General features: G+C 37.2%; 1 protein-coding gene across 6 annotated transcripts in view; it reads left to right on the forward strand.

The window, feature by feature from the left end:
• EYA4 (EYA transcriptional coactivator and phosphatase 4) overlaps positions 1-24,739 on the forward strand; it is a 253,569-nt gene that overhangs the window by 22,584 nt on the left and 206,246 nt on the right. For all 6 annotated transcript variants that reach the window (XM_054569991.1, XM_054569990.1, XM_054569992.1 and 3 more), the window contains one exon: positions 7,655-7,753. In XM_054569991.1, the coding sequence (XP_054425966.1) occupies positions 7,721-7,753 (33 nt within the window). In that variant the 5' untranslated portion in view covers positions 7,655-7,720. The remainder of the gene's footprint in view (positions 1-7,654; positions 7,754-24,739) is intronic.

Here is a 24,739-nt window from a genome sequence, read left to right on the forward strand (position 1 = left end):
AATTAAGAAAAAGTATAGTGTAATGCTGATGTAAAACTTGGTAGAGAGTATTGAATACTTGAACAGTGATTTGGATACAAAGATGATCACCATGATGTAATATCATTAAGAATACTGTATTCAGAATACAGTTATTTCCATGAGAAAATGTATAATGTTTAGTAAAAAAGGGACGGCACATGACTGCATATGCAGCAGGATCCATTTTGTTATGAAATATATAAAAAGGTAGCCCTGGCTGGTGTGGCTCAGTGGATTGAGTGCCTGCCTGCAAACAGAAAGGTTGCCTGTTTGATTCCTGGTCAGGGCACCTGCCTGGGTTGCAGGCTGAGCCCCTGGTTGGGGGTGCGTGAGAGGTTGCCAATTGATGTTTCCCTCCCACATCAATGTTGCCTTCCCTTTCTTTCTCCCTCCCTTCCCATCTCTTTAAAAATAAATACAAATCTTTTTTTAAAAAGGTAATAAAATGAACTTTAACTATTAAAAAAAGCTCAGCAGAGTAATTGTAAAGTGCAGGTTGGGAGGAGCGATAGGGCAGCAGATGAGAAGGGAAGTTGGTCTGCAGGGTCTACCTGAGTAGGAAAAGTTGCTCATGCTCAGAATTCTTTCAGATGCTGCTTTGGGATTGTCCAGTTATAACTGTGTCCGTGTTTTCTAGGATAACTAGCTAATCATCAACAATTAGAAAATATAAAGAAAACAAAAAACCTTGGCTGGCCCTGCTTATCAAAAATCAAGTGGTCATAATTTACAACTCCAGGAAGATCGTTGCCTTCAAATGAAGCTCTCACTAATGACCAAAATGTTTATCATGAAATTGAGCTTGTTATAATTTTTCAGCATGAGAAATTAACCCCATTATCATTAAACATTTTGTATTCAACTGACTATTTTGCAAAAGTCCATTCCCTATCTTTATAAACAGTTCAAAAATAGTTCAGCATCTAGTTGGTAGCTTGGCTCCATTTAAGGGAATTGAAGTCAGGCAAAATGCTCATTACTGTCCACCCAGATCTGTTTCTTGGACACCTGTGCTTTTTTCCCTTTTTACAAGCAAGGAAAGAGTCATGTGCATGGCCAAAGAATGCCCATGGCCACCTCTCTGAACAGTTGGCCATAGAATTGGAGCTAGGTGTTCTTTGTACTTTTGGCTTCCCTCTCTGGCAGACTGTCTGGGCAGCTGAACGCAGCCAGGGCCTGACCCAGCTTCGCAGACCCATTAATGAACTTTGGAGGGCAGTGCAGGTAACTCAGTGCACAGGGCATGGGAGCAATGCCCTTCTTGACAGCTGATCCCAGATACAATTTCTCAATAATGTAATGAGGATGTAAGTTGTTAGACTTCCATATAGTTACAGTTTTATGTTAGGCAATATGCTTAATAAAGGAAAAAATTAATTGAAGACTGGGAGGATAGTGCATGGAATCCAAGGAAGAATCGAGCGACCGAGCAGCAGGAAGAGCATAGCAACAGTGAGACTTCAGGAGTAACAGGATCCAAGTCCTCAAATGCTGCCAGGACTTTCTTGCCATCCTTGCATTTGCTCTTCTTTCTGGGTCAGCTCCCTTCTGTCTCTCCCTAGCACACAAACTATTTCCACGTGGCTGTAAAGAGCTCCCAAGTTATATCCTAGGCACTTTGCCACGTGAGGAGGACTAGCCTGAGACATTCCCAGGCCCGTATTTTAAGCAGTACGAACGGATTGTGATGAGTCATTAAAAGTAATTTGGTGTAACTGGAAAAGATCTGGGGAATCTCATGGGTTACACAATGAATATGGATCAGTGTAGTAGATGTGTGTGTGTGTGTGTGTGTGTGTGTAATCTACCCCCATACAAGCAACCTTAATTTTGTATACAATATGTTTCTAAAACTTTACTTGCAGATTGTAAACCTTAAAGTCAAAATATAGATGCTGTTCTGAATTGTAGAATATAATGGAGGGACACTCTCCCCTGGCCCAGGAATTCTGCATGTGTACATAGAGTCCTCAAAGCCCCCACCTAGGTTAAAAGGGGGCTGTGCCAGAGGTTATCGGTAGGATGATTCATTCACCTTCCTCTCCACCCCAGGGTCTGCATAGCGGCTGGAACAGGGGTTTGGGCAGCCCGCAATCTTTACATCATTCCCTAAGGGGACGCTAGGCATTTGGAACATGAGTGGGAATATATTCCCCCCTCCTCTTTTCCTTTGCAGTGCAGCAAGGAGCCAGCATAGCCTGTACTAAGCACCCACCCTCAGAGGAGACTCCTGTCCAGTTCCCAGGCTTTGGTTACAGGCTCTCTAACGGGGGTGAAGGGTGGGGAATGGCGGGGTCAGCGGGAAGGGACTGGGGAAGAAGGAAGGTGGAGCCCTCCCTCAGAACTCCCACTTGAGGCCATGGCCCCAGGCAGCAAAGCTCCTCCCTAGCAGCCCCTTGATGGGTCATTTTGGCAGAGGGGTACCCTGCTAGGCACTGCCTCAGCTGTAGCTAGGACTGATTAAGAATTCCTGCTTTATCCTTAGGATAGGCTAAAGCTTTGAATTGTTTTGAGAGAATACGATCAATCTGTATTTTTAATCTATCAGTCTGTCCTCACTTTGGAAACAGGTCCAGGGAACAGCACTGGAGGAAGGGTGATCCTTAAGAAGCCGTCACTCCAGTCCAGGCAGGGGACGGTGATGGCTTCAATGACTGTAGTAGCAGTGAGGAGACAAGCATGGAAAGATCTCAGGGATCTCGATGAAGTATTGATACGACTTGGTAATTTATCGAATGTGGAGAGAAGTGGACAAGGAGTCCATGACAAAGCCCAGAGGTCTGACTTTAATGACCAGTGGGAGGCTCTGCCATTTGTACACACAATCTAGAGAGAGGTGCAGCATTCCACGCGCAGCTTCTGTCCTTGCCCCAAGCCAGCCCTGGCACGCTGAGCCACCCCTGCACCCTCACAGTATTCAGCCAGAGTTAAGCGCGTCTGGGCCATCTTTTTAATGAAGGTTTGATTAGACAGAAGATTAGGCTACATCACACAAATTCTACAAATTTCTCTCTTTGCTCTTTCTATCACCTGGGACGAGCCTAAGTACCTCATTCTGTTTCTGAGAATTGTTTTTAAACTTTGGTGTATAAATCTTATTATATCTTTAAATTAGAAGAATTATTGAATTTTTATTCTAATTTTCTAAGAGACCGGAGTTTGCAGTTCACTTGTAGAAGAGAGTTAAAGAAAAGGATTCAATCAATTTTCTGTGTATTGAAAATCTAACTGTGGAAGAAATAATCTAACATGGAATGGGTGAGGTTGCTATTATTCCTGTTTTAAATTCACCTTTTCTGAAGGACTGGCCTTGAAATAAAGCTGGGAACTAGATTATTGCTCCATTAAACAGCATGAGGTTACTATTATTCCTTAATTTTATATCTTTATTATGAGGTAATACTTTTCTTACTTAATTCTTAGAGTGTTCTCATCTTTTTCTCATATATTTGTGAAAACTAAATGTTAAAGGATTTAGCATAACAACCATTGCTAAATTATGATGTAAAATAATACTGTGTCTGCAATTAGCTTAGGTAGTTTTACCTGGTTCAATAATATAAAATCACTGGGCTCATAATATTTTAGTACCCTAGTGTGTTTGGCAAAGAAAGAAATTCATGTTACCATAAAAATGTTAAACTAAGTAACAATTAATCTCGATTTTAAGGAAATATAAAGCAAAGTATTATGTTGTAACATGGAACATTGATGCAAATAGCTCCCCAACTGGAACATTAAATAGATGTTCTGAAATGGTGGTTAACCAAAAGAGGCTAATTTTTTATTAATTCTCTAATGCTCCAATACTTTTCCTAAAGTCTTCATTTTAATTTCACTTGAATTATCACCAGTGCCCTGGTGGCTCTTCTTTCCTAATGATCAATATCCTTATTTTAATTCTTGTGTATTGTTTCTGGTAATATTACATTGAAACCTTGACTGCATCTTAAACATGAATTTAATGTGATAATGTAGGTGTTACGGGTTAGATTGTGCCCCCTAAACCATACGCTCCAGTTTTAACCCTCTCACCTGTGAATGTGACCTTATTTTGAAACAGGATCTTTACAGATACAGTCGAGTTAAGATGAGGTCTTACTGGATTAGGGTGGACCTAAGCCAATGGCTGGTGAACTTTTTTGAAGGGGGAACTTCAGACATTGAGACACCCACACACAGAAGAAGGCCATGTGAAGGGGTGGACAGGGAGAACACCATGCAACAATAGAGGCAGAAAATGGAGATGCAGCCACAAGCCAAGGGATGCAAGGATTGTCAGCCAGCACCAGATACTAGGAAGAGACAAAGAAGCATTCCTTTCTAGAGCTAGCATGGACCTGTCAACATTTTAACTTAGGACTTGCCTTCAGAACTATGAGAGAATAAATTTCTGCTGTTCTAAGCCACCCAGTTTATTGTTTCTTTTACTGCAGTACTAGGAAACCAAATCAGCATGCTATGTTGTAAGTAAACAATTGATTAGAATGATATCAATAGTAATTATATTATATTTTATTATTAGGTCAGGTGAATAGGAAACTATCTGGTGGACTAATTCTCAATATTGAATTTTCTGAAAAATTATTTTCATTTGGCCAGTGAAATTTCCCCCCAGTTTTTTTAATTACTGCTCTTAAACAAATTTAAAAGTAAAATGAAGTCAGTTATGTACCTGAAAAATGTAGAACAAAACAGAGTTTTTCTTAAAATAAGCACATATTTGAGACAAACTTTTTTAAAGTTAAATTATCTGGCTATTACCTCTTCTCTTCACATCGATACTTTATGTATGTTTTCATCCACCAGTAATTGTGTAATTCATTCCATTGACATTTAATTATTAAACTCTTGATGCTTGCCAGGCACTCAACTAGGTGATATAGATAACACTAGAAAATAAAATCAAGAGTACCCGCCCTTAAAGAGATTACTCTGGCTTTGAGATTTAATCCATGTAGAAGAAGCCACAGGGGCCACTTGGAGATGCATCTACCCAGAAAATTCATCTTCGCCATAATATTTATAGTTTCAAGTGACCTTGTAAAACCATTTTAGCATCCTTGGTTTTACTTACTATATGCCTCCTGTATTATAGTGGAAAAAACAAATATTTATTGCACAGACCACATAAAATCAACAATAATCAAAGTATGTGAAAATAAAAGTATCATTCTTGATCATTTTATTTTATTTTGCCTTTTAAGCCATATTCAAATTCATATACATTAGTGTTAGCATAGCTAAAATTTTGTGTTCCTGTTTTTTCACTTAACGGACAATAATTTTCACTATTTTTAATAATTATTCTTTTGATCATTAAATTACATTTTATTAAATTGGTTGACGATAATTTCTTTAATCAATTCACTGCAAAGATGAGGCTGTTTCTAGTTTTTATTATCATGAATAACACTGTCGTGAATACCTCGTGACTTTTTTGGGGCGATAGTTCACTTCTTAGGACAGTTAATATTGGATTAAAAAAGTTTAAACATATTTATAGCATTTAAAATGCAGTGACAGTCCTGGCTGGGTTGCTCAGTTGGAGCGGCGTCCCATACACCAGAAGGTCCTGGGCTCAGGTCCTGGGCAGGGCGCTTACATAGGTTGTGGGTCCGATTCCTGGTTGGAACATGTATGGGAGGCAACTGATCGATGTTTCTCTTTATTTCTCTCTACCCCTTCTCTCTAAAATCAATAAACATATAGTGGGGTGAGGATTAAAAAATTAAAACATAAAATGCAGTGACAGATTGCTTTCTAAAAGTATTAAGATAGCTTGACATTATCACTAGTAATTGAATGAGGACACCTTTTTTTTAAACTGTATCCATTATAACAGTAGGTATATTTATTGAATACATATACAGTAATCTAAAATCCATACTTATGGTTTAAGTTTACATATTTTGGAAACTTTGAGAGTAATCACTTTCTATGTTTGTTTATTGCTTTCATTTTCTTATAATGATTTGTGTTTTTATATCCTTGTTTAATTATTAAATAAGCCTTTAAACATTTTCTTACCAATTTCTTTAATCTCAGTGTCACATTTATAATATTTAATGAAGATATTTCCCATAATCTGTTGTGTCCTTTTACTTTTTGGGGCCGTTAATATTTTTCTCTATTCAGAAATGCAAAGTTTTTGTGTTGTTTTTATGTAGCTGAATTTATTATGCCTTCCTTTTGTAATTTGGTACAGTGTTTTTACCACTCATCTTACCCATTTATCTGTTAGAATGAAAAGGGGCATCAGAGTCTCTGTTTCAAGAGAGCACTTAGCTAGTTTGTTATCCAGATAGTGAGGAGAAAATGTTTTTAAAGATGATCAGCCACAATTCCTTCTGGGAGGGCGGAGGAAGGGCTTGAGAGTCAGGCCTGTGTGAAGTGTTGGTAGGTCAGCATCAGCTGGACTTGGGGCGCCATAGCTAAGGTGAGCCTGAGCTAGAGTGGTCCTGGGCACCAGGGGATCTTTTCATTCTTCTTCATCCTTCTTCCTTCTTCCTTCCTCCTCCTCCTCCTCCTCCTCCTCCTCCTCCTCCTCCTCCTCCTCCTCCTCCTCCTTCTTCTTCTTCTTCTTCTCCTCCTCCTTTCTTCTTCTCCTCCTCCTCCTTCTCCTCCTTCTCCTCCTCCTCCTCCTTCTTCTTCTTCTTCTCCCTTCTTCTTCTTCTTCTTCTTCTTCTTCTTCTTCTTCTTCTTCTTCTTCTTCTTCTTCTTCATTCAAGGGTGTGTTTTGGCTCTTTTGTATCATATTCCATTGCTTCTAATATAAAATCCTTCTCTATTTGGGAATTTAAAAATATATGCTTTTTTTTAGAGTTTTTTAAAACTTTAATTTTGCCTGAAAAATTTTTAATGTATTGTATGGAGTAAAGATTAACTTTTTTTGAATAGTAAACTGATCGTCTTACCATAGTTAACCGACCAGCTTCCCTTTCCATACATAGGGTGGGGAACAGGTAGACTGATGGGGTGAGTATGTGAAAGACAGTTTATTCTCATATTATTATTATTTATTAATTATTGTATTATTTTCCATATTAACAACTATTAAACCTACTTTTGCCCAACCCTGTATATTTGTGATACTTTTTAGTCATAATGGTCTAATTTTTATTCTTTTTAAAATATAAAGCTTTATAAAATTTTATAACATATTCTTCAGAAATGAATAGTGATCATCTGTTAATTCAGACAAATTTTCCTGTAATAGAAAGCTGTCATATTAAAACATGCGCTGTATTTTATTAATTTCATGTACTTTATAAAGTAAATGGTTAATGCAGGCTCTTAATTTTTAATCCATCAATTGTTCAATGACTGTTTCTCAGCAAAATAGTGTATTGTTTATTCACACCGTGTCTCCAAAATTGACCTTTGGTTTTTTTTGGTTTTCTGTAGGACTCCTAAGTAGTTGTTTATATGTCCCAATTTAACCATGCTATGATTTTCAAGATCATTATTTCCATTGTATTTGGGGACAATATTAATGAATTTTGTTCTTTAAAAAATAATTCTACAGATTACCAACTGTCGTGTAGATCATAGTATGTTTTGATAATTTTACAAATAAATGAAAAAGAGAATTTTTTCATTTTTCACTTTTGTTTCTATATGTTTGTTTTAGATAGTCCATTCTTAATTGAAGGAAGCTGCTTCTACTTGGGAGTGGCAGGAGGAGTGAGAAAACCACATGGAAGACTCCCAGGATTTAAATGAACAATCAGTAAGTCTTAATTCAATCTCAATTTGCTGAAGAAAAGTTATGGTACAACTACTCAAAATAATACTAAAAGGCAGGTACTGCAAAAAAGCAAGTTTTTAGAAAAACGTGTTTCTTACTTTTTATTTGGGAATTTTCTTTTAAGATCATAAAACAGATCTTTGGAAACTTATGGTGTTTCGTCTTGTGATTGTGGTCTTCCTTGATTGTCTGCCAGTACAGCCACTGGTAGAAAGACTAGGGAATTGAATTCATGCTAAGTGTTTTAGAGAGTAGGAACAATTTTACACACCTCCTTTGTTAGTTTTATTCGAAATGTGCTTATATAGTGCATCTATTGTTGAATGTCAGAAACATTAAAGGAGAAAATATTTCTCTAGCATGCCTATTGTTCATTTCAAGGATGGCAAATGCAATCCTCAAGGGCTTTCCTTATTTTGCTAAGCTTCTTCCAGAGTGAAGAATGCACACGATTGGTGACAATCATTCTAAAGATCTGATTTCTCAAAGGGAATGGGTTTATGTGGCCTTTCTTCTAATTCATTAGTAGTATTTCCCTGAGACTTGTTCTGTATTGTATGGAACTGGAGTCATGGGAGGTCTTCCCTCAGACTCCCACACTACTGTCAACTGTGGTCCAAGCTATTCTGTTTATAGACAACTAGTGATGTCACAAGTAAGGAGATGTATACCTACTATCTGTGTGTTATGCTGACTGATGCTATTTTTATTAGCTCGTGTGATCTTGATTTGATCTTAGAGTCTAATGTTTCTATCAGGCAATAGAGGGCAGTGTGATTGTATATAATAATGTGGTTCTAAAAAAGATTTCTTGGATGAGTTCAGTTATAAAATACAGAGGTTTATGTGTTCTGGTGAATACATGCCATTCCAAGTTAATTTAATTTTTTCTATTGTTCCATTTAAAAGAAATAATGGAGTCTTTATGTACAACTTGACCATTATTTAATTTCATTATATATTATATTACTTTTTAATTTCACATAGACTCAAAATGTAAAAAATATATAAAACTGTAAAAAAGTCTGTCAAATGTTAAAGTTGTTATTCTTCAAAAATTGTCTGAGCCTTTTGGAAAAGTAGACAAATGACATTTGGGAAGCTAGAGTTTCAAAGTAGTTTATTTTTTAATGCTGGTTATTGAACTTAAGTATTCATAGTGTGGACTCTAGGAAAATGGATGAGAGCAAGATGACATGTCACCCATGCTCTTGCATGGTTATGGATCCAGCGGTGTCAGAGGTCTGTAGGTGTGACCATGTACGTGCCTGAGCGAATGATGCCGTAGCCTTCCTGAGAGGGCTACTGTTGATCTGTACTTTGTTCTAACACACCGAGAATTACTTAAATGTTTGTGTGCATGTGTGTGTGTGTGTGTGCACATGCATCCATGAGTGTGCACATGTGTGTTGTTAGATGGATCCATGGGTTTCCGGGGACATGGAATTTTCAGAGCTAAAGCAGGTGGAGCCTAGGATGGTTGATCCAGTTATTCACCCCAGGGTGTGCATATGCTGAAGAACACATTTTTGTTTTTAATGCAGTGGAGGTTAAAGATAATATGTGTTCATGTTCAACATTAGAGTGAGGTTATTACCCAAGATACTTCATACCACCTTTTGCAAAATGAAACTCAACACTTGTAGATCAAATGTTATTTCCTCTTAGTGATATCTTAGAGTTGTGGAGCTCAGTATTTAAATTTTTAAAATGTTTCTGGTGTTGCTAATGTGCAACCAGGTTTGAGAACCAGAAATCTAGGGTGACCTTTTGGCCTCTCAGCTTGAATTCAGCTGCTGAATTTGTAGTGAAAATGGTAGAGATATAGAGACGAAAAGGGTGCTCTTCCCTGTGTCTCTCTTTTTCCGCTTTCCCACACTAGATTCCTCACCTGAGGGGGGCCATTATCTGGTCAGTCAAACTGAAAGCTGCTGATCTGTGGCGTGGTTGGTTAGGCCATCTAGAATGAGCTTGAAGCTTGAAGTTTGTGTCAAGTGTTAATGGATTAAGGGTCCAATTTTATAAATATAAATATCAACAATCCTTCTTCCTTCTTCAACATCCTTAGACATAGAAGACCATATAGGCCAATGACTTAATCCTGTCCATGTGCAAAGGGATGCTTGGGACTGTTAAATGAGTTGCCCACGTTGGCATGACTGGTGAGCATCAGAGTTGGGACTTCATGCAGGTCTTCTGACTCCAAGTCCAAAGCTCTCTTCATAACATCAACATGACTTACCGCTTTTGAGTTTTCTTATTTTGACATTCATGACTATAGAAATATCAAAAAAAGTCAGAATTAACCCTTTTACATTGAAATGATTTCTATTTGCATGAAATATTTAAATGGTTTTAAATCCTACAGAGTATATTCATATCTCAAAACTTTTTGAAAAGAGATATGTAGCATTTATTGAGATGCAGAACAATTAGGGCGGGATTAAAAGAAAGTGCATAATAAGATGGAAGGAAATTCACTTACATTATAGCTATTTTACCTAAAGAACACTTTCTCTAGGCATAGGCCTAACAATCGGCGCCTTTTACTGCACACGCACACCCCACCTAGCGTTCGCCGTGTGTTCTCTCCGATCCTTTTTATGTCCTCGCAATGTAATAGCTATAGTCACCGTTTTACAGGAAAAGAAACTGTAGCTTAGAGAGGAGCCATGTCAAACAACAGTTAAGTAGCAGAGATTAGAATTGAACCTGCTTTTATCTGGTCCAAAAACCTTTAATGGACTTTGCATGATACCACATTATGTAGTGGGTAAGGGAGTGAGCTCTAAAATCAGACATCCTGGACACTTAAACACTTGGTAATCTTTGGGAGATCACTTAAACTCTTCCTCATCTGGAGAGTGAGTGGGGAGGAAAATAAAAAGAAGTTATATGAAAAACTTGGCGCATGCCTCACTTAGATTAATAACTTGATAAATGTTAGCTGCTATTACAATTACCTGACAAATTCAGCTGGTCTTTAATACGTATGCATTTATTCTTGCAACAACTACCTTCTGGCAACATCCCTGCTGGAAGTACATAGGTCTACAGACTCCGCAGATGAAAACTGAACTCACCGTCTCTCCTCTTTTCCAGTTTTTCTCCCTTTCTCCTCTATTGCATTACTTCCCATCTCAGCGGATAACGCCATCAGCTACAGTGTGGGTTAAGTCAGAAAACAGAGTCATCCTTTTCTCCTTCACCCCCCTTTAAAAGTCGTGCCCATTCTTAATTTTTAGCATCTCCCAGAGCTGTTGTCTTTGCTTCAGCTCCTTATTTTTGATCTTTATATTACCTCTAGACTTTTTCTGCTTTAAGTTAGTTCTAGAGTTGTCTTTCTAAAATACATACCTGACACATCACTGTTGTACTTAATATCCTTCCCACTCCCTTTCTTGTCCAGAAGAGCAGGTCCCAAGTGGGCCGTGAAGCACACAGACTTAACTGCTTACCTGTGACTCATCGGTTTTAACTCTGGAATCTTTTGGTTGTCTGAATCTCACAGGTTCTCTGAGGTTTTTATGCCTTTGCTAATTCTATAGCCTCTCCATAAATGGGTCTCTTTCCCACCAGGATAAGTTGTAAATTTTGAAAGCTCAGCATAGGTTTCGTTCCCTCTGAACAAGCCTGTCAGACTGATTCCTTCTTCTCCGTGCTGTTAGCCATGCTGAGTTGGGGCCTCTACAATGTGCTTCATACCTTTGGGCTTTTACTTCTAGCCCAGGTTTTACCCCATGGAACTGAAGTCTTACCTGTTTATATACCTCTGTACTAAATTATAAACTACTTAAGAGTAATAGCAGGTCTTGTTCATCTGGGATCCTTCTCAGCACAATTCTCACAGATATTCAATAAATGTTTTCTTCCAAAGCTTTTCTGTGCTGTCAGTGAGGTCAATGAATAGCCTGACAAATTTTAGAAAGCCCCAAGTGTTATTGTCAGAGTGGATTACTGAGTTATGAATTCATGTTTTACTTACACTTTTTAAAAAAATGCATAAAACATGTAACATTAGTTAAACAGCATGTAATCAAAACAAAGTTTGGTCCTTAAACATTGTGTTTTTGCAGTATATTTGTATCTAATTTTGCAGTCTGGATAAGAGCATCTAGGGAATTTTAAGAGGTAAGCAATTAAAGTAAAATTTAACTTTCAGGTTTGCCTGAATTCTGTATTAGGACTTAATTATGTACTAAGAAGCAGTTTAAGTTATATCCAATTATAGCTTTTACAGTTTTTAACTAAATATTGCTCTTGTTAATGGAAATACATATGAATCTAGATTATACAAAGCAGTATCTATATTAATAATCAGAAGTTCCTTTGATACTGTGAAATATGTTATATTCCCTGTAATCAAATGAAGGCTGAGTAGTATTTGTTGTTTTTAAGAATTTATATACATCAAAATATTTTAAAATCCTATTTTGGTGGTGCTGAATATTTGCAAAGGTATTTTTCAGGTCTGATTCACTTATATATACATGAGAGAAGGAATCTGGCCTGAACTTATCATTAAGCTGCAGGGTTTGAAAAAATATATCTTTTGTTAATTGTAAGTACTGTATGTTATCTAATAAAACATTTGTGATTACTAGGTAAAATGACTAAGTTGCAGTTTACAGTGGGATTGCTTTCTGTAATATTAAATATTGAGCCTGAATATTCCTATATGTCAATATTGTTACTGAATCAGTTAACTTATATTATTGATGACATATTGTAGTAGTGAGATCTAAACTAATTCACATCTGTTGGATTCATGTCATATGTTATATGTTTCAACAGCACATTTAGAAATTCATATGTATTTGTAGAATTAATAGGAATTATTTTGTTACATAAAACCTGTAACACTAATGTGTATTAAAATTATCGTTAAATAAATTAATCTTTCTGCCTCTGTGTTTTCCCTTAGAATTCCAAATGACTTTAAATTATTACTCTATACTATAATATACTATGTATAATACAGAGAGAAATTCTATAGTATCATCCTTGACTGTAGCCACTAGCCCATCTTTCAAACCTGTGCTGCTGTCTGAGCTATTTAGACAGTTCCCTGTGTGTTATATGGAATTGAATATACCACCCAACTTCTAATCTAGATGTAGAGGTTCAGAATCATCAGTTTCTGTCAGTGTTTAAACACTATGCTAGGAAATAATTATCTTGATTAGTCTCCATTTAAATCATTGTTTTTTAATTTTTATAATGTGGCATTATCAAAATCCTGAAATATTATTCTTCTTCTTCTATTGCTTTTTTCCTTTGGTACTCTAAATCAATTTGAGCAGCATGCATACTTTTATTTTTAAATATATTTTATTCAAATCTAATCAAAGATTTTTTTTTTTTATTGAGGCTGCAAATCTGTTTAGAAGAACTTGGCCTTTAAACTGGTCAAAAGAATTATGTTTACAACATGTATTTTTTACACCATACAAATGGACAACATACTTCAGAATTCAATGGAATTCTACTTAAAGCTAAATTATTTTCAGAACTGTAACTCCCAATGGCCTATTACAGTTTTAATTTGCAGTTATATAATAGAGTTCCTACACTATGAAATTACAAAACAGATATATTAAATTTATTTTATTTTTTACTAGTCATTAAGATTTATTTTATTTTAAACAAGTTTTAACTGAATTTTTATGTCATTCATGAGTTTTTAAGGATTCATAGAAAGATTCCATGAATTATTATCTTCTATGATTTTTCTCAAATTATTATTTAATTTATTAGAATTTTTTCACAAATTTTGAAGCACATGTCTTTAGGGGAGGAGAAGACCATATTGTACAGAATATGGATTGTGACTGCATTCCATTTCCTAATATTGAGGATGTAAATATTAGGCTTTTCCTCTGTCAGCTATAATCAACTGGTAGCAGCTGCCTATGTTGAGAAGGAACCTAAAGCCACCTCCTGGCTCATGGGAAAAATAATGTCATCTATTTAGTGCCATCTGCCCTGGACTTGGGAAGGAGGGAGAATGGCACCAGAGCCTTGTGCCTGCAGTTCCTGGGCTTTGTCAGCAGCTTTGAGCACTTTGAGCAGTACAGATGCAAATAAAAGCTATGACGTCTTTGATAAAAACAGCTGTTTATGATAGAAATATAATCTGTTTATTTCATGCTTTTAGATATTTTTGTATTATAATCCACTTTTACTTTTTCAATTACAGTTTACAGTCAGTATTATTTTGTACTAGTTTCAGGTGCACAGCATAGCGGTTAGGCGATCCGATGCTTTACGAAGCGTTCCCCCTGATGTTTCCAGTGCCCACCTGGCACCATCCATAGTTTTCACAGTATTACTGACTAGATTTCCTCTGCTGTACTTCCCATCCCTATGACTATTTTGTAACCACCAATCTGTACTCCTCCATCCATTTACATTTTTCACCCAGTCTCCCAAACCACCTTAAAATCTTAAAAAATGGGTAAAATGAAAGTAATAGAACTTTTGCTCTAAGGTCTACGGCAAATGGAAAATGCTTCCTGATAAAAAGAGTAACGTTCATTTTACCTCAGTACTTAGTAGTCACCAAGGTGTTATATTACCTAGAATACTTAAAATTGCGCTCACTGACAGACGGCATGCTAAGTGCTTTAAGCGATTCAGCTCGTGCAGCCGTGCAGCCGTGCAGCAGTCCTGTGTGGCGGGCTCTGTCGTCACGCCGCCCAAGGAAGGGCACGCTGAAGCCGCCCTAAGTCAAGGCTGTGGCAGCTGGGAAGCTGTGCTGGCGGAAGGCGAGCTCATGGGGACGGCTTCTGGAATCCACACTGCTAAACACAACATTTCGCCTGCTTCGATCAACTTAAATAGTTTTCAGACCCTTCTATACATTTGGTGTTTTAAAAGTACCCATTAAAACTCAACTTGATTTCAACTTATTTAAACAAAGAGCAAAAGTTTTAAATATCATGGTTCTTGGTGAGAAACGTAGGTTGTTCCCCGGTGAATACAAATCAACTGCACAATCTTCATTAGTAAATATTTTGAACAGGCAGTCATAGGGCAGCAGAATGTATGAAAGTTGAGTGATAATTCAACAAATTCAATTAAACAAATATTTAAAGATTCCTCACTCTCTGTCAGGAGCTCTGCTAAACTAAGGATTAAAAGAGAAATACAATACAATTCCTATCCTACCCCAAAATTTAGTTTAATGTAAGATTGTAAGATGGTATGTCAAGTTCTAAAGTTATTTTAAGAGATTGAGACAGTGGCACTAATTTATTCAGTGAATATTTGTGGAGGACAGCTGTATTTGAAAGATGGTTTTAGGCGTTGTAAACGATGGACAAAATGTCCTTGATGGAGAAAATGGACACATTGTTATTTTCACGGAGCTTACTTTGTAGCGGGGAAAGACAAACAGTAAATAAATACAGTAAGCTAGAGAGTGATAAGTGCAAGGAGCAAAATCAAATAAAGTAGACAGGAGAATAGGATTAGCTCTGGGGACAAGCTGAGAGGGTTGGGAAAGCTACAGCTTTTGGAGAGTAGTCAGGAGGTTCTTTCTGAGAAGATGACATTTGTCCAAAGATTTGAAGGAGACGACAGAGAGAGTTGTGTAAATATCAGGGTGGGTAGTGGATTTTGGTTTAGATTCAGGAGTGTTCAGCCTTTTGGCGTCTCTGAGCCACACTGGAAGAAGAAGAGCTGTTTTGGGCAGCACATTAAATACACAAACACTAATGAAAACTGAAGAGCAAAAAAAAAAAGTGTTGTAAATTTACGATTTTGTGTTGGGTCACGTTCATAGCCATCCTGGGCTGCGTGGGCCACAGGTTGTACACCCCTGGTAGAAGGAACAGCAACTGCAAAAACTGACATGGCAGTATGCCTGGCATGTTCGAGGGGTGAAAAGGAGGCCAGTGTTGGTGGCGGTGGTGGAGAAAACAAGATGGAGATAAGAAAGTAATCAGGGCGTGGAAGTGGAGGAGTATGGATTGTAAAGGGTTTTTTAGGCATCGTAAGAGCTTGAGGTTTTCTCTGAGTGGCATGTGAAGCATTGAGGTGGCTTAGGGATGACACGATGTGACTTAAGTTTTTAAATGAGCACTCCGTCTGCAACGTGGAAAAGAATCGGTGTGATAACAGGAATAGAAACCAGGCTATTGCAAGTATCCAGATGTGCAAAGGACAAGATAACAGAGGAGGTGGTGAGGGTACAGTTTGAATGTGGATTGTGAGAGAAACAAGGGAGTCAAAGATGACTGCAAGGACTTTGTCTTGAGCAATGGGAAGGATGCAACTGGCTTTTACTGAGGTGGGATGGATGACTTCAAAGGGGCCAAACTGAGGGTGGAGATGAGGAGTTTTAGACATGATGGCAGAGATGTTCCTGTCTTTTCACCAGTTCTGTTTCAAATACCTTTTTCCACTGCACCAAGGACTGTACCTAGCCCCCTTCATTTAGACAGGACCGTGTAACTAGTTTAGGCACAGGAAATGCAAGGGGGGTGGCGGTGATGGCATAACACTTCCAGGCTGAGGGAGTGAGAAGCTCCTCCCAATTCTTTGGTCCCTGGCATGAAGAATGGAGAGGAAGCCCCAGGTTAAGATGGTGGAGACCCAAGACTGAAGAGGCTGGATTCCTGAAGCACAGCACCTAGAATAGATTTCCAGGAGAGTATTAAGCAACTGAGTTAATAGAGACATGCTGAGTCTTACCTGATGAGGCATAATGTGTGGACATGCTGGGCAGTTAGATGTAACCATTTGGAACTCAGGAGAGAAGGTTGGGCTTGAAATACTAATGTGAAAGACTTCAGGGTATCAATGGTATTTAAAGAAATGTTGTGGGTTGAGATCACTAAGAGAGTTTAAGTCTAAATAGAGATCAATTAAAGGCCTGACGATAGTCAGTGAATTCTCCTTTGATGTGCTTTCTTCCAAATTTCCCTGCAGGCCCATTATGTACGGGTTATAGGTTACAGAATTCACCTTTCTCAGAAGAGCAGGGGCCAGTGTACAGCTGATTAGATATCGAGACATCATTCGCTTTGCCTTTTTCATCAAAGTAGCAAGAAGCCATAAATGTTTAGAAGAAAATAGTCACCATGTATTCTTTTCTCGTTGTGTTTGTACATATGATGTTTCTAGCATTCCAACTTAACAAAGAATTGGCCTACATCAGGGTTTCTCAAAAGCATTACTGACATTTGGGGCTGCATGATGCTTTATAGTGGGGGGATTGTCCTGTGCATTATATTTTTAGAAGCATTTCTGGTATCTTCCCACTAGATGTCAGTAGCTCCTCCTTACCTCCTCTACTCTCATTACTGACCATCAAAAATGTCTTCGGTGGGAGGTAAGAATCACTGGTGTGTATTATATCTGCTTTCAATGAGTTATTTGTCTATATTTTTATTGTCTGCAAAATATCTGAGGAGGTTTACTTGAGCGCTCGATATAATATGCTGTATCAAATTATTGAGGAAACTGGGGTGAAAAGACAAACACATGGTAATACAGAATTTTAGCAAGAAAACAACATAGCATTGCCAAATTAACAGAATAGAATAATAAGCACTATGCTATCAGTGGGGGAAGTCTGTTCAATAAACGTCAAGAAAGGAACTATAGATAGACTAGATCATTTCTTCACTAGGTCTTGAAAGAGGGGATGAGATTGTATAAACATGACAGGACCTAACCTAGCCTGATGAATAGCAAGAATAGAGATCCAGAACTGCTAAATATAAGGCAGCAAGGCCAGCCCAGGAACTTCGGATGTAATAGAATTTCTGAAGTCAGAAGCTCTGTGAGGATGAAAAGGTTAGAGGGACGGGAAATCCTGCTGAGAAGTTCTGAGACCAGTCTGGAAAGAGGTTTGAGTGGACCAAGTAAGATGGATCAGGAGAGACAGAGCATAGAGTAAGAGAAACAGAGGGAAGATCAGCTTAGTAATGTTTTCAGAGCCAATGGTAAAGATAACTTTCAGGAGGAATTGGGGCTCACTGCCTGACATTTTAAGAGGATAAGCAGAATGGGGACAGGACAAAAGGCTGTTCTATTTGTCTTTTAGAAGGTCATTGGTGGCCCTTTGACATACCGCCCCGTTAGAGTTATGGCAAGAAGAGACATCTCAGAGCTCAATACAGAGATGTTGAGAAAGTAAGAGGCAGCCGGTGTGTTTTAAAGAAGAGAAACGGAACAGTAATTGAAGGGAGTAGCTTTTTCAGACAAGAAGAGACTTGAGTGTGGTTGATGATGAGAGAAGGTTCAGTGGAGAATAGACCCAAATTGTTGCAGAAGGGATATCGGGGCTTAGTGGAGGTCAGAATAAAGAAAATAATATTGGAATGAGGAAGGAATAACCCTCTCTAACTCTGAAAGTGTTAGAGAATGCATGTATCCTTGAATATTCCCTAGATATCACTTGATGGCATTCTCTTTTTGATGTTGTTTTGTTTTGTTTTTGGTAAGATAAGAGGGAAATACATTTGTACACCCAGGATCAGGAAGCAGATTGAAGCATGGTAGGATTAAGGATTTAAGTAGTTTAAAGAAGATTAACAATGGCTATTATTTTTAAACATGGTAGGTGAGCTCCCAGAACTCAATACATAAATGATTAAGTGACATTTTGAGTTCTCCTTAGCAAAGCAGGTTGCACTTACTAAGACTTAAGACTTTGCATTAGCATTGAAAGTTTATTTTTTTGCATTGAAACCATTAAGAAGAGACAAGAGAAAAATAAACACTTGTGGTTAATGAAAATTCCTCTCATCTTTGGAAGAAACTACTTGCTCTGTTTTCTTTGGATATCAGTATACCCAACAAAAAGAAGAGCCTATTTATTTAGATGTGATTGAGTCTAATTTAACAACAGAGTCAAACTGAAAAAATCCTTCTCTCAAGTCCATAAAATTCCATCATTTTATATCTTCTGGGATTAAGGATCGATTTCTGTGCTCAGACATTTTTTAGGACGCACGTACCCTTGTAAGGGTTAATATGTTAAGAAGTTCATGTTAACTCTCTTGGCAGAAGCCCTGATGGAAGAAGGTTTGAAAAAAAAAGAAGGCAAAGGAGAGTTAAAAAAAGAAAGGCAAACGTTGCCTGCTCCTTTGCTTAGCTTTCATTATTTTGCCCAAAGTGCTGTGCACGACACATGTGAACAGTAGATTAAACTGGATCGTGAGCACCAGCTGCTCCCTGCTAACACGGAGTTCTCGCTCGGGCTTTCTAAGTGCTTTATGTATACGGACGCATTTAATTCTCACAACACTTTGATGACGTGGACACTATTATTATCCCTCAATTTGTAGGTGAGGGGTCACTCAGCCAGTGGGTGGGTGAGCAGGATTTTAATCCAGGCACTCTGGCTCCTAGGCTGACAGTACTATGTGCTAGGCCGGGAAAATGCCCTATTTATTTTCCAATCCTGACTCACTCCTTTAACCAAAAATTTGAGATGTTTTGAATTTGTATATATATGAGGAAAACAAATTTGATTTGCGTTCATGGTTTAGCTTATCATTTGCTTTAATTTGTAGATCTGTCACACCAGAATTGGTCTGAAAGGGGTAGACTGAGGACTATAAAACAGATGGCATTTGGTTTTCAAACTACTGATAAAAAAGGAGGCTTAGATAAAAATTGGAGTCTACACTGGTTTTTCCACACCAGGATCTTTAGAAAGACAACAGTACACTTACATTTCTTTTACATTGAATGTTTTGTCCAATTTATCTCCTTTTCACATTGTCATGCTTGATCGCAAAACCTGGAGGACTTGTTTTATAGGTGGTTGGGACCTTTAGAGATTACATCGTCAAGTTCTTTATTTTACAGATGCAGAGATGGAGGCTGAGAGGGTGTAAGGTACCTTCTCGGGCTAAGACCAGCCCAAAAGCAGGGGATTGTGAAATTAGCCTTTTTGATTCATTTTAACCACAACACTAAAATTTGAATACTTTTGTATAGAAGTTTTTAACATCTGGAAATTAAAATCAGCCCCTGGAAAACTGTGTTAAATTATTGCTTTATTTGGAGATTGATGAAATAATTTTATTTTAGCTTGTACTAAAGTTGTTGGTAGTTCAGGGTCATTTAAGAAAGCTCAAGCAAAGGTGTGAAACACTTTATTTTACATGTTTGTTTTTCTCCTAGTTATTATTAATGTTCAATCTGCATTAACAGAAGAAAAATAATTTGGCTGCTAAGTTACTCTAGTATAGGATTTCAAAGTACCTTATTAAAGAGGGATGTAATTTCATCCTCGGGGCCTTTTATATAACAGAGTGCATATTTGGGTTACTTTATTATGACCCGGAATTAAACAATAGATTAAAGTTGTGTGCAGGAAGTTAAAGTTTTTATTCAGCAAAGACTGAAAAGTATATTGTGGCTGTTTCTCAGACTGCTCTAGCTATTTTTATACTTTATAACTTTATACTCTTATTTTTGCTACCTCTTGCCTGAATAGCCTCTGCCTTGGAATTTTCTGTTTATTTCATAAGTTTTATAAAATGTAGGTATTCAATAACTACTGTGTATAGTCAGTGGATTTTAAATGCATAGCTTTGACAAATTGATACATATTAATGCTTTTGTACATTGCCCAACTACATACAGCCATAGTTTGGTTATGGGATTCAGTAATGAAAAATAGAGTAGATGTCACGGAATATAACAGTGCTTCACATATTAAATATTAAGGTAAGGAAAATTGGAGGCCTTAAATTCAAAGTAAAAAGCCTTTACAGCTCAGTTTTGAGAGCATTTTCATAAGAGGAAAGAGACAAATAATATCAGGGTGCTGCTACTTCTAGCTGTCTAGCAGTGCATGTACCCTTTCTGAGACTCTTACCTCGGGACTGACTGCTCCCCCTTCCTTCCGAGCTCTGTGATTTGCATGATAATGCCTACGCTGATTCATGTTTGGGGCGATTGTTTCCATCCTCACTGTGAGATTGTGGAATTCTTATTTTGTTTCCAGGAAGTAGTTTGCATTGGCTGAGGTCCCAGCTAGACTGATCCTTTTTTCTCATTTTGTTTGTTTGTTTAATATCTTAGGTTTTGAAAGTCATTCACAATTAAAGGGCCTGCATAGTATCCTAGGAAGCTGATTTGTGATTGAAGCTCTTGTGAAGAATCACAAGAGGCGTTTAAATGTTTAAGTAACTTGTTATCGATGGATGGATAAGAGGCTGTTCTGTGTGCTCTTCTGGTGAACATTTATATGGCACTTACTGTAATGGTATCTGCTTACTTTCTGGATGATTCAGACAGATTCCATGGTGCATGAGTTACTCCACAGAAGTAAATCAGGAATCATTGATGATAATTTTAGGTTATGCCTACTTATATTTTAGAATGTTGAATGAATGTGCTAATCTACGAGTGAGTAAATTTTACATTGAATGCTTCTGATTTACTAGTTTTAATATTTTAATGCTAGACTAATTTTTCCTCTTAGTTTGTTATTGTTTCCTGCACTGTAATTGGAATTGTATGTACAGTATTTTAATTCTTGAACCCTTAATCTCAAGCTTGAGATTTAAGGGAATTAATTGAAGGCCTTCAGGATATTGGTGTTTGTTACATGGATTGAATGTTGATATTGAGATTTTGAGCTCAAAGTTGCTTTGCAGTTCGATTCTATTAGATGGAGTATACAAGGAATTGGGGGAGGGGGATGTGCTCCTCGTGCCTGCCTTTCTCTGTCTTTGGGACAAGTAACAAATTTAGGAATTGATAGAAAAGGAAAATTTTTATTTTATTACATTTTTTCAGGCTTTCTTAAACAATATCCTTTGACATCTAGATGTATATGCAAAAACCACCAGAAATTTATGTATGTCTATTTAAATAACTTTGTTCTTTTCCTAAATGTTCCTTTGTAGAGTCTTTGCTTGTTTAAGCTGGGAGACAGCAGAGACCAACCAGTCCAACTTTTATCATTCCATAGATGTAATTAGAGTAAACCAAAGACCAGGGAGATTAAAGAGGTTGATCAGGATCACATGGCCAGTGGGCGGCGGAGTTCGGCTTCAAGCTTGTGTTTTTAAATCCCAGGCTGTGTTCTTTACAATCTCAACATGCTTGGGTTTGTTCATGTCCTAGAGCTTTCAGCCTAGGGCGTCTGTTAAAGTTTTGAGCCTGGGGGAACTGTCATTGTTGGATTTTTTTGCAGTCACACAGGGTATAAACCTTTACTGAAAATTTCAAACTGATTGGAATCCATGTGAACTTGTACCACACCCAATTCCCAGCATTCCACAACACATGGAAAACCATTAGGCAGGATGTCTCATCCTTGATAGAATAAGCCAAGACCTCTTTTACTGAACCCAAACACAGTGCCCTGTGGCACATAGAATGTCAATTAATTTTAATTGCGTGTGATGAAAATGTCATTAGAAAATGTCATTAGTAAAATGAAAGGATCTAAAGAAATAGCATAAGCATTGCAGAGAAAGTTACTGTTTCATATTCTGTATTGTCCACATCAAGAGCTGTTTTATTAGTCATGTTTACCTTTCTTTTGTTTACCTTTACCTTTGTTTCTTTAAGAGTCAGAAGTCTTTATGTGCTCAGTGGCTGCATTGGGTTCCAAACCCTGTGTTCTGGTACACGTCACAGTTGCCAGAACCTTTGCCATGTCCCCTCTTTCTTTCTTTTAACTTGACTTAGACTGTTTAAGGGTTATTTTGGAGGAGATTGTATTATAAGCCACCATCAGAATTTTATTTTATTTTTTAGAAACTAGGGAGACTCTATGGAGATTACACATTCATAATCATGCTTCTTTTCTGGAATATGCAGGATAGGATGTTGAGCACCTAAAATATCGTTCAGGGTTTCTATTTAAATTACTAGCCAACAATCATAGACATTTTCACTTGCCTAGCAGTCATTTACCTCTTTTCTTGTTTGTTAACAAAATCCTGATTTTGTTGAGGGCCACGAAACTGTCTCAGATGCTGAACTGGTTGAAGCCAGATTTATGGTAATCTCAGTCTTTTTTGAAAGTGATTGGTCTAGTGTTGAACAAATGACCCAAGGGGCTTCTGGGAGAGATATTATTTCATCTAAAGACAGTGCTGCAGGAAGGAGGGTTCCTTTCTTTCATCCCTTCATTTCTTACTGCCTAGGAGTCTGTTACAGGAGAATGTGATGTGTTAGCCATTCTCTGACAATGAGGTGATAAGCCTAAGAATGATAAGCAAACGTGCCAAGGATGGCCAAGCAGAAAGACAGAGAGAAGACCTTGCGTTGCTAATGAAATCACTGAGCTTCCAAGCCTGGCATATCCTCCTTCAAGACTTCTTGCTTGTGAGATAATTATATTTTTTAATTGATAAATTAAGATTTGTTAAGATTTATGTGGGTGTTTTCACTCCTTGGTGGAAAAGAAAAGAAAAAGAAGTTATTTTCCCTGTCCTTAGGATCACAAAACTGACTTTAAAAAATATATATATATATTTATTTATTTATTTATTTTTAGAGACAGGGGAAGTGAGGGAGAGAAGCATCGATTGGTTGCCTCTTGTATGCTCCCCAATCAGGGACGACACCCGCAACCTAGGCATATGCCCTGACTGGGAGTCGAACTGGTGACCTTTTGCTTTGTGGGACGACACCCAACCAATTGAACCACACGGGTCAGGGCACAAAACTGACTTTTTAAATGAGACAAGAATCCTTCTGAAACCAAGGATCATCATATTTAATTTGTTTTAATATTTCATTTTCATTGAGATATGATTAATATACAACAAACTACATGTGTGCATGTGTGCGTGCTTGCATGTAGGTGTGTGTGTATTCTGGTTAAAAATCCTTTATCAAAGATACATACTTTGCAGACATTTTCTCACATTCTGTCTTGCTTTTTCATGGTCTTAATAGCTTAATTACAAAGAGCAAAGGAAATAAAAGAAAGCTCCTGGAATTTTGATTGTTATTGCATTGAATCGGTAGATGAAGGGGAGAGTTGATTTAACAATGAACATTGAGTCTTCTGACCTATTTATCTATGTCTTCTTTAATGGCACTCATAAATGGTTTGTAGTTTTCGACATACATGTCTTGCACAGCTTGTCAGATTCATATTTTAGTCATTTATATTTTTCATGCTATTGCAAAAGTTTTTTCTTTCAGTTTTGTTCATATCTTGTATTGAACATATGGAAATAAGTTGATATTGGTATATTGACCTTTTATTATGCAACCTGGCCAAATAATTATTAGTTCTATTATATTTGATTTTCTATATAGACAGTCATATTGTCTGTAAATAAAGACAGTTTTAGGTTTTCATTCCTTAGTCTAAATGCCTTTTATTTCTCTTTATGGCTCTATCTCAGTGGCTAGAAATTCCAGGTCAATGTTGCATAACTGTTGAGAGAACATCCTTTATACCTCATCACATGAATTTGAGGATGGAATCTATAGATGAAACTCCTTAGAAGACTCATGAGTGATTTTTGAAAAAAAAATACATTTTGCATTTTTCTGTATATCTCTACAATTTAAAATATAAAAAATAAAATTTAAAAACTTGATAGTTAAATTATCTTTTTCAGGAACAGTCTTTCCCTCTACCCCAACCATTGAAGAAAATGATAGTTCAGGAAGATGTGCTGTATTTAATCCTGTGTTTGTTATAACATGTTTCTTAAAGCCTAATTTGAGAAATGAGGTAAATAATAAAATATGGGTCATGTAAAATATATCAAAAAATACAAAGTAATGTAAAAACAAGTGCAAGTTGTAGAACGGTATACTCAGTTATATCGTAGGCTGTACAATTAATTTATCTGAGGCCTCTACAACCAGACAGTCAGTGTCTTCAAAGTAGACTGCATCTTATCCTTTATTTTATCTACCATAGCCTGTAGGAAAGCCTCATACAAATTTTGTGGAATTACTTTCACAAGAATTTACTCAACTTACACATGTAGAAATCAATAGAAATAAGTAAGAGCA

Source organism: Pteronotus mesoamericanus, unplaced genomic scaffold, assembly GCF_021234165.1.
Source record: "Pteronotus mesoamericanus isolate MK-2021 breed Mesoamerican mustached bat unplaced genomic scaffold, CSHL_Meso_final contig_20, whole genome shotgun sequence".
In the NCBI taxonomy this organism is placed as follows: domain Eukaryota; kingdom Metazoa; phylum Chordata; class Mammalia; order Chiroptera; family Mormoopidae; genus Pteronotus; species Pteronotus mesoamericanus.